General features: G+C 42.3%; 1 protein-coding gene across 1 annotated transcript in view; it reads right to left on the bottom strand.

Annotated features, from left to right (window-relative positions):
* LOC138975601 (pre-mRNA-processing-splicing factor 8) overlaps nt 1-9,382 on the bottom strand; it is a 43,133-nt gene extending 33,751 nt beyond the window's left edge. The window contains exons 1-11 of the mRNA XM_070348318.1: nt 9,279-9,382; nt 8,436-8,678; nt 7,724-7,892; nt 6,941-7,105; nt 6,235-6,450; nt 5,521-5,733; nt 5,035-5,160; nt 4,436-4,541; nt 3,382-3,572; nt 2,887-3,006; nt 1,488-1,662 (exon numbers count right to left, since the gene is read on the bottom strand). Coding sequence (XP_070204419.1) covers nt 1,488-1,662; nt 2,887-3,006; nt 3,382-3,572; nt 4,436-4,541; nt 5,035-5,160; nt 5,521-5,733; nt 6,235-6,450; nt 6,941-7,105; nt 7,724-7,892; nt 8,436-8,646 — 1,692 coding nt within the window. The 5' untranslated portion in view covers nt 8,647-8,678; nt 9,279-9,382. The remainder of the gene's footprint in view (nt 1-1,487; nt 1,663-2,886; nt 3,007-3,381; nt 3,573-4,435; nt 4,542-5,034; nt 5,161-5,520; nt 5,734-6,234; nt 6,451-6,940; nt 7,106-7,723; nt 7,893-8,435; nt 8,679-9,278) is intronic.
* Between the last annotated feature and the right edge of the window lie 542 nt (nt 9,383-9,924).

The raw sequence follows: 9,924 nt of genomic DNA, 5'->3' as shown, positions 1-9,924 counted from the left end.
AATTAAGAATACCTTTCAGGAAAACCTCAAGTGGTCTACAAATGTGCACCAGTGATGGGCTAATACTTTTTCAAACTGGTACACAAACGTTTATGATGAAATCTATCCAGAAAAAAAGGTAGGCTGGTCATTGGAACCAGTAAGAGTCCAACTCAGAGTACTGGTTTTGTTGTTTTACCAGCGAAAAAAACGGTAGTTCTAAAAATCAACCGGTAGGTTATACTGGCAGCCAATTATTTTCCTGTATTTTCTCATTTCAACCGGTAAAATACAGGTAATTACCGGTTAACGCCAATACTGGATACACTCGTTTCACCTGGTTGCTTCAAGCAAACTCACCTACCTAAACATGTTCTGTTTCATCACTTTTCATAAAAAGAAGCAATAAACAAGAGTGACAATGATGTAAGATTTACTGAGGAGCCAATGTTGTCTGTTAGGGTGACATCGCTGATGTCAAAAGCAACAAGTCGCGTAAGGCGAAACTACTACATTTAGTCAAGCTGTGGAACTCACAGAATGAAACTGAACGTAGGCCGCCGCTAGTGCAAAAGGCAGTGAAAGTGACGAGCCTGTTTGGCGCGGTAGCGATTGCGCTGTGCTTCATAGCACGCTTTACTGTACCTCTCTTCGTTTTAACTTTCTGAGCGTGTTTTTAATTCAAACATATCATATCTATATGTTTTTGGAATCAGGAACCGACAAGGAATAAGATGAAATAGTTTTTAAAACGATTTTGGAAATTTAATTTTGATCATAATTTTTATATTTTTAATTTTCAGAGCTTGTTTTTAATCCAAATATAACATATGTATATGTTTTTGGAATCAGAAAATGACAAAGAATAAGATGAAATTGTTTTTGGATCGTTTAATAAAACAATAATAATTAATTACAAGTTTCCGATTTTTAATGACCAAACTCACTCATTAGTTTTTAAGCCACCAAGCTGAAATGCAATACCAAACCCCGGCCTTCGTCGAAGATTGCTTTGCCAAAATTTCAATCAATTTAATGGAAAAATGAGGCTGTGACAGTGCCGCCTCAACTTTTACAAAAAGCCGGATATGACGTCATCAAAGGTATTTATCGAAAAAAAGAAAAAAAAGTCCGGGGATATCATACCCAGGAACTCTCATGTCAAATTTCATAAAGATCGGCCCAGTAGTTTAGTCTGAATCGCTCTAAACACACACACAGACAGACAGACAGACAGACACACATACACCACGACCCTCGTCTCGATTCCCCCCTCTATGTTAAAACATTTAGTCAAAACTTGACTAAATGTAAAAAAAAGAGTTGGAGAAGATTTCATTATGCGAAACATGAGGTCACGTAAACAACGTGCCACTTCTCCCAGGAACTGACAAAGAATCTTAAAAAAGAAGTCTGTCTAGGTGACTTCATCATATCAGCAGAAGAAAATATATGGTAAGGTCACCACCAGACTGTGCATGTATCGGTGTCGGATGTCATTGACTGACCTTGACGGGCTTGAGGTTGAAGTTGTAGTCGAGATGCAGGTAGTTGAGGTTCTTGCGATGGATGAGGAGGTTGAGCATGTTGTAACCCTGGCGACACACCTGCAGCCCCACCTCCACCCAGTCTAGCTCCGTCGTCTGGAAAAACTTGGTGGCCTTGAACGACCGGAACAGGTACCTGGAGGAGCCAACAGATTTAGAGGTTACGAAGGAAAACAATCACAAACCAGCATCATTATAAGGATATCTCTAGCCCCTCTGGTTAGAGGATATCCACCCAGTCCAGCTCCGTCGTCTGGAAAAACTTGGTGGCCTTGAACGACCGGAACAGGTACCTGGAGGAGCCAACAGATTTGGAGGTTACGAAGGAAAACAATCACAAACCAGCATCATTATAAGGATATCTCTCGCCCCTCTGGTTAGAGGATATCCACCCAGTCCAGCTCCGTCGTCTGGAAAAACTTGGTGGCCTTGAACGACCGGAACAGGTACCTGGAGGAGCCAACAGATTTAGAGGTTACGAAGGAAAACAATCACAAACCAGCATCATTATAAGGATATCTCTAGCCCCTCTGGTTAGAGGATATCTCTAGCCCCTCTGGTTAGAGGATGTCTCCAACTTACACAACCTTTCCCTTTCATCTTCTTCTTCTGCATTTCATGGGTTCAAGCCCCTACTTCTTCTTCTTCTGCGTTCGTGGGCTGAAACTCCCATGTACACTCGTGTTTTTTGCACGAGTGGAATTTTACGTGTATGACCGTTTTTACCCCGCCATTAAGGCAGCCATACGCCGCTTTCGGAGGAAGCATGCTGGATATTTTCGTGTTTCTATAACCCACCGAACTCTGACATGGATTACAGGATCTTTTCCGTGCGCACTTGGTCTTGTGCTTGCGTGTACACACGAAGGGGGATAAGCCACTAGCAGGTCTGCACATAAGTTGACCTGGGAGATCGGAAAAATCTCCACACTTAACCAACCGGGCGGCCGCGACCGGGATTCAAACCCTCGACCTTCCGATTAAGAGGCCGACGTCTTACCACCCCGCCACAGCGCCCGTCCAAGCCCCTACTTACACTCATGTTTTCCCCCCACCTTTGGTCTAGTAAATATATATCTTAACCGAAGTCTCACTGCATTGAGATTAAATTTGGCAACATAACAACACTTCTGGCTGGTCCAAAGCATGTTCTCAAAGCACAGGTACTGCTGTATGTCACTTAGATTAAATTTGGCAACATTACAACACTTCTGGCTGGTCCAAAGCATGTTCTCAAAGCACAGGTACTGCTGTATGTCACTTAGATTAAATTTGGCAACATTACAACACTTCTGACTGGTCCCAAGAATGTCCTCTAACGACAAGTACTACTATATGTATCCTGTGATGCTCAACCCACCTCTTCTTCTGTGCCTTGGGAGGTTTGTGCTTGAGTGCGTTGAGGACGTAGTACTTGAGCAGCTTCTGGTAGGACACACGCACCTTGACCGGCATGCCCGCCGGGACGTGCTCTCTGTACCTGGAGAACAACAAAGTAGGAAAGGTTTATTAAAGCCGGCTAGAAAAACATGGATTTCTGGAGTTTTGGGGTTCCTTTCCTCCCTTAGACATGAACAAGTATGAAAGTAACCTATGGTTTCAAAATAATACATCAATTCTGGGGATGGATCCCAACAATGGCTCTGAAATTGTTTCGGAGATCACAAAAAAAGTCTGATTCTAGCACACACAAAACTTTGATTTCATCACACACAAAAATCTGATTTCATCACACACACAAACCTGAAAATTCTCCTGTGCGTTCCCATGATCATTTTATACAAAATAAGTCTACATGAAATATCTCAACATAAAGGCAAAACTATCATAGCAGATTCAGCTGAGCTTCACCTACCATGACTTGACGAGAGGTACATCAATGGCACGACGTGTTCGCCCCGAGCGCAGGTTGAAAGGTCGTGGGGCCCAGATGAGAGCGATGCCGTTGGCGGTGTTGTCGCTGTACAGCGGCGTGTCGCACAGGAAGGGCTGAACATGCTCTGGCAGCTCAAAGTCCTCGTCATCGTCAACCACGGGCTCTGCCGTCTGTCAGATAAAAAACAACCTCATGAGTTACTCAATTACTGACAAACTTCTCTATCCCTACTTTTCCCCATAGTTCCTTGGTACCACATGTATACTAGCATGGAAAACATTTCCTAATAAGTTCTTATTTTTCAAAACTGAGCCGTCAATGTGCTTCCCAGATTTACTTTCCAATATTGATAACTGAAATATGGATAGATGCTGTGATTTTTCCCTCAATAAGAAAATCCAGGAAGATGGGCACACATGTACTCAACATGCAGTCAATTGTCTCTCCGCATTTTCTCTCAACAAGAGCTGAAGGAAAACTTTCAAATGCAATGTTCATGAGGTTATCTTCCAACAGATCTTCAAACTAAATTCCTTCCACTGATTTACTCTTCATGTTTGAATATTTTCCGGTTTCCAGTTTTGACATAAATCGTCATCACTGACACATCTGGCCTTTCCCAAAAGATGAAGGACCAGTCATGGTCAATGCAGACCTGGGAACCCCTGTTTTGCACTTGGAGTATTCTCAAACAAACATGGTGTATTTTCAGAAAAATGAGCGTACTCCTCATAGCATTTGAACATCCATGTTTCAAACATGCTTCACATGCATCCGTTAATTAAGTTTACCAAAACATTTGAAACAAATGCGTCTGTCAATGCTGACCGACAAAAACATTATTCATATGTCAAAGTACCGGATCGGCTTCGGGATGCGCTTGTGAAGAAAAGTCGTCGTCGTATTTTTTCCAACTGACCGTACTGATCGTATTCTAGACAATCATGAGTACAAAATACGGTGAAATCGTATGGGTTCCCAGGTCTGTCAATGCCCTTCACGCTTGCCGCAAGAATCATCGTCATGTTGTTACCTTGACAGCTGTGCGGTGCGAGATCGGGTTGATAAGGGGGTCAAAGTAGAACGCCGGCAGGTCAGGGTCCTCTGTCTTGATGAACACCACGTTGGGTGTGTGGTACCTGATCAAACAAAATTAATGTGTTGTTAGTCTTGCCACTGGGAAAAGCATTAAAATGTCACAATAATGTTCGAAACAACATATAGTCAGTGATCTAAAACAGCTGAATCGATCTTATCAAAAACAGAGATGCCAGGTGAAGACTAACAGCAAAACATGATGCAAAAGCTCAGGCACAAATCAGTGAACAGACTCTGGTACTGATCATTTCACTTCAAATCTAGAATGAGCACACAGTTTCTGCACATAACCATCTTGCCGAGTATGAGAACGCTGGAATCTCAATTCAGTGCGATGCATACAGTACCAAATCACTTCCTATCTGAAGCAATGCATTTCAAAGTGTAGATCTATCCCAACACTATAACCAAGTTTAACTCGCACTAATGATACACTTCAAGAGATTCCAAATACCTGCATGACAACTGTATCAGAAACGGGTTTCAGAACCACACACACACACACACACAGAAGCGACAGAGTAAGCAACTCACCAGGAGAGATGCACCTTGAAGGGGATGTTGTTGTAGAGGTAGGGGAAAGCAATGCGGTACTCTGTGCGCACAGGCTGGCGGATGATGATCTTGTTGATGTCGTTGAACTCGTTCCAATCTTCGTCACTGCAACACAAATGTGTCAAACCTTGTTAAAATCAACATTCTTCACTCCAGCTAGGCTGGGTGAGCTTAAGCTGATGTTTAGTTCTGTCCAAAAGGTTAACATCAACTCCACATTCAACCATTCAAATCTTGGTGCCTTTGCTTCCTCCCTCCATCATCCTTTTCCTGCCAGCTTTGACTCTGGATTCTCATTTGCACATTTCCTACCACAACCAAGACAGAAGCACAAGACTCAAGACTGCATCCCCCCCCCCCCCCCCCCCCAACATTTAAGACTCTTTCATGCAGGCATACACGCTTTACTAACAACAAAGAAGCTGACGAAAGGAAATCTCCACTCCTCTCCACCAAGACACTTACTGCATCTCTTTGTCCTTGACGAGGGGTTCGAACTTGGGACCGCCGGGGATGGCCAGGTTGAGGGCCTTAGCGGTGAAGAAGGACTTGAGGTCAAAGAGGTAAAAGTAGTTGGTGTCCACCAGGTCGGTTAACAGCTGATTGGCCAGTCGGTACAGCACCGACAAGATGGGGAGGGTCAGCTGCCATCGACGGTATGTCGACCCGTTCACCAGCCTGTGGGGAAAAAAGGAAGAAAGTAAGTACACTGTAGCGAAAGAAACACCAGAAAGAAAGAAAGAAAGGAGAATTTGTTTCTGAATGACACCCATAGTATTGTTAATGTCAAATGCTACCAAGTGGTCCTTGTTTCCTTATCTATGAAAGGAACATGACACTCATGCTGCATCAAGGCACAATTTCTGTTCTTTACAACATTTTCGCTTGCAAACGTGTACACACACTCATGAATACATTTCTAGGATATGAGTACCGATATATCCCTTTCTACATACTTCATAGCCATGTCAATAACATGCTAAACCTACATTAATCACCCCCAATGAAATGGATCTTATGTTTACAGTTTAGTCAATCAAACATCTTACGCCTCTCTTTAAAGTTCACTCACTTGCACACATGCTGACACATCCCACCAACAAAAACTGACAGAGAGTTATCAAATTCTCAACAAACACCCATTTACTCATAACTACAACCACAACTAAATGAACTTACTTGGTGTCGATCAGAGGCTTGTGGTCGTAGTACCATTCCAGAACAGCCTTGTCTTCCTCCGGATCCATCTCCATCTGAATAGCCTCCAGAGGCTCCACATCCATGATGTTGTCAGCGTAATCCAGCGGAGGCTCTTCATCGTCAAAGGGAGGGAACCTCATGCGCTTGAAGTGGCGACGGTCACGCTTCTCACGACGCATCATGATCCACATGGTCCTGTGCAGAAATTTGTATGCTCAAAATACAGCACTTGTTGTGCATGATGGCCTTTTTCATGTAGGGCCCGTATCTCACACGGACAAATCACTTTCCCCATATCTCAGTAACTGTGTTTACAAATTGACCAAAATAGTTCTGATTTATTTTCTTCCTATATGGATTATTCACTCAGTTCTGTTGATTTGTTTTGCCATGTGGGTAAACCCCCCCCCCCCCCCCCCACACACACAAGCCCTACTATGAGATGTACCTAGGCTTGGTGACCCATTGGACCCACCTTCTGTGAAGACTACAGACCACCCGGCCATCTGGGCGGAGGTGTACCAAGCAAAAGTGTGTGCCACCCAGCCGGATGAGAATAAACCGCAGGATCTGATTCATTGAAATTACAACAAAATCTCAATTTCAACCAATCCAACTGGTAATTTTCGTGCGCACTGCGGCCCTGATCCCCACCCCTTTATTCAACACACACAGGCCAACCTACCCCCACTGTGAGATGTAGATGGGCTCGACAACCCATGGGATCTCGTTGATGAAGGTGATGGCCCCGGTGATGTGGTAGAGGACCTTGACGTCGCGGATCTGCTCCCACGGCATGGGCATGTTCTCCAGTAGCTTCATCACCGCGTGAGGCATGTACTTCAGCGCCCTGGGGAAAGCATTTGTTAAAAACAACATTAGAGAACTGCAGAATACTTGCGGTGAGGGGCAGACTCTTTTCACAAATATATGCTCATCTCTTACTTCTTCTTCAGCGTTCCGCCGGTTGTGTAAGCTCATCTCTTACTGAAAACAGTGATGGCTTTAGCCACCTTTAAAACCAGTATTTTGTTACGAGTATAAATATTTAATCTAGCTCTCATAGAAACGGGTCACTGTTATGCCAACCAGCCGTAGCAAGACTAACTCTAAAACACAATGATTACATTGCACGGACGAAACCTGTCAAAAATATTATTAACAGTATGATTTTATTGTAGTCAAACCTGCCCTAGTGACCCCCTCTTGATAATGACCATCAGTCATAATGACCACCCCTAAGAAACTCAGATGAGATTTTTATCCCATAAAATTCACCCTTCCATAATGACCACCCATCATTAAGGACCACTATTAGTTGGCCCCTTGTGTGGTTGTTACTTATTGAGATTTTTTAAAGTACAATACAGAAAATGTCTGGGCAATGAGATACCTCTTGCTTCTTAAAAATACGAAGCAAGAAACAATGCCTCCAAAAGTGAAAAGTAAACGGTAAATTAAAACTCACCCCAAGTACACACGCTTGTCATGACGGAACTTGCGGTTGGTCATGTCTCCGTGATCACGAATGATCTTTCGCACGTGCTCTGGAGGCATGTCTTCTTTCTGAGCGTCTATAAACCCAAACTTGCGCTTCTCTGAATAGCGCTTTGACTGCAGCTGTTGCCATTTTCGAGCTGAAAATAAGAGAAAAGGTTATCATCAATACTTTGATGGTTAAAGAAGCCAACAGAAATTTACAAATATACATTGGTAGTAAAAGACAGGCGAACATGTCGTGGCCAGCAAAGCTATTTCTTAGCTCTAAAAAATCTAGACTATTCCTGATTTTGTTGATGACAGATGTCCTATAGCAATTTCTTTGATAAAAATTTTTAAATCTTAGTATTCTGCAAAAAACAATAAGATAACCTATTTACATTTGAAGTGTAAGAATACAACAGATAGTGATAATTTTTGAGTGTGTGGGGAAAACAAAATTTTTTAAAAATAGCCTCGAGGTCTATGGCTGCATGCAAATTGTAATATCCAAGTACAAATAAACTACGTGCAGATTGAGTGTTGAATAAGACATTTCTTATGGCAATTACAGACGAAAACAGCAATTCCCTGATATGATTTTGTACATTAATTATTAAAGCCAGAAAACCTTCATGACAATGGGCCAATAACTTGAATAAGGCCCAATAACCACAATCCACAAAACATGAACACCTCACCCTTTTCCTGCAGTTTGTCTTCAGACATGTAGTCGGGCTGTTTCGGTACTTGTGGCTGTGGCACCTGCACCTGCTGTGGCATTGGTTGAGGGGCCACTTGCATTGGCACTTGCTGAATTAGTTGTGGCGCCATTGCTTGCTGCATCATCGGAATCTGCCCTACGATGTAGGGCTGGCCCCCAGGGCCTATCACTGTGTACGGGAAGGCCATGGTTGCTTCCGTTGGCTGGTCTTATTTTAAACCTGATAAAGAAAAGAAAAATAGTTGAGTTTGCGTTCAGTGTTGTATTTCTTCTTACTCTTAGTCTTACTCTTAGTACCTTGGTCTTACTCTTATTTCTGTAGAGAGATCTTGCAATTACCCGATTTAGCCCCGGGTGAGGTTCAAGGTGCCACTAACTCAATCACAACGGTGGCTCATCTTTCAGTATGTGACGTCTCTTCCACGGGGTTAACTTCGGGACTATGCGTATGCCAAAATAGCTATTGCGGCAATAAAATTGTCAGCAGTCAGATCTTAGTACACGAAAGAAATGTAATGAATACAACATTGCAAAAGTGATTTGTACCTCTTTGTTTTACCAGCAAACGAAATCAGCTGTTTATTACAAACTACACAGATAATTGTCCACATTACGAATTCTTATTCAGAGCGGCTCCATTACGAATTCTTATTCAGAGCGGCTCCATTTGAAAAAAACAATTCTGTTTTAAGTGTTTTTATTTTAATCTACGCGCAAAGCACGACAAAAATGATACCGACTGATCACGTCTAAAGCGGTGACCGCGATCGCAACAAAAAGCTAACAGCAGAATAAGAAAAAAATGACCGAACTGACTTACTTGGATGATATACGCACTCGAGCACTAGCAAAGAAAAAGGAATCACAATAAAGATCACATCACGTTTCGCAAACGAAACGCCATGGCCGCTTCCGGATATCACGTGACATTTTACAAAATATGGATTATAGTGATGATAAGAATGGACTCAGACACCCTCTAAAAAATACTTGAAGTCATTAGAAATGAAGCAGAAACTTGAAATAACATTTTGCCTTTGGTAACATAATCCTTTTATGTACAAATAAAAACAATGCAAAAATCCTTCTAAAAGTATAGATCGGAACAAAAATTCGGAGTTCCTTCCCTTGCACCAGAAAACGTACTCTCTTCTGCGCACTTGTATCATACTCGTGCAGTTAAATTTATTTGCATTTATTTATTCATTTAACTTTTTATCTATTTATCAGTTTTTGTGTGCTTATCTATTCATTTATTTTTTTGTTCATTACAACTTGGTCGTGCGTCGATATTTATGGTCACATTTTACGCGCTTTGCATGTTCTTGTTTTTTTCTAAAACTTCAGTCTACTCTCCAAAATAACGATGCTGATTTCACTGTTCATATATAATGTAAAGATAATAAGAAGAGAGTCTCTTTTAACATTTAGTCACGTAATCGAGAGGATGGCGTTGGCGATTTGTG

This window comes from Littorina saxatilis, linkage group LG9 (genome assembly GCF_037325665.1).
Source record: "Littorina saxatilis isolate snail1 linkage group LG9, US_GU_Lsax_2.0, whole genome shotgun sequence".
NCBI lineage: Eukaryota > Metazoa > Mollusca > Gastropoda > Littorinimorpha > Littorinidae > Littorina > Littorina saxatilis.
This window is presented reverse-complemented; position numbering and strand designations above follow the sequence as displayed.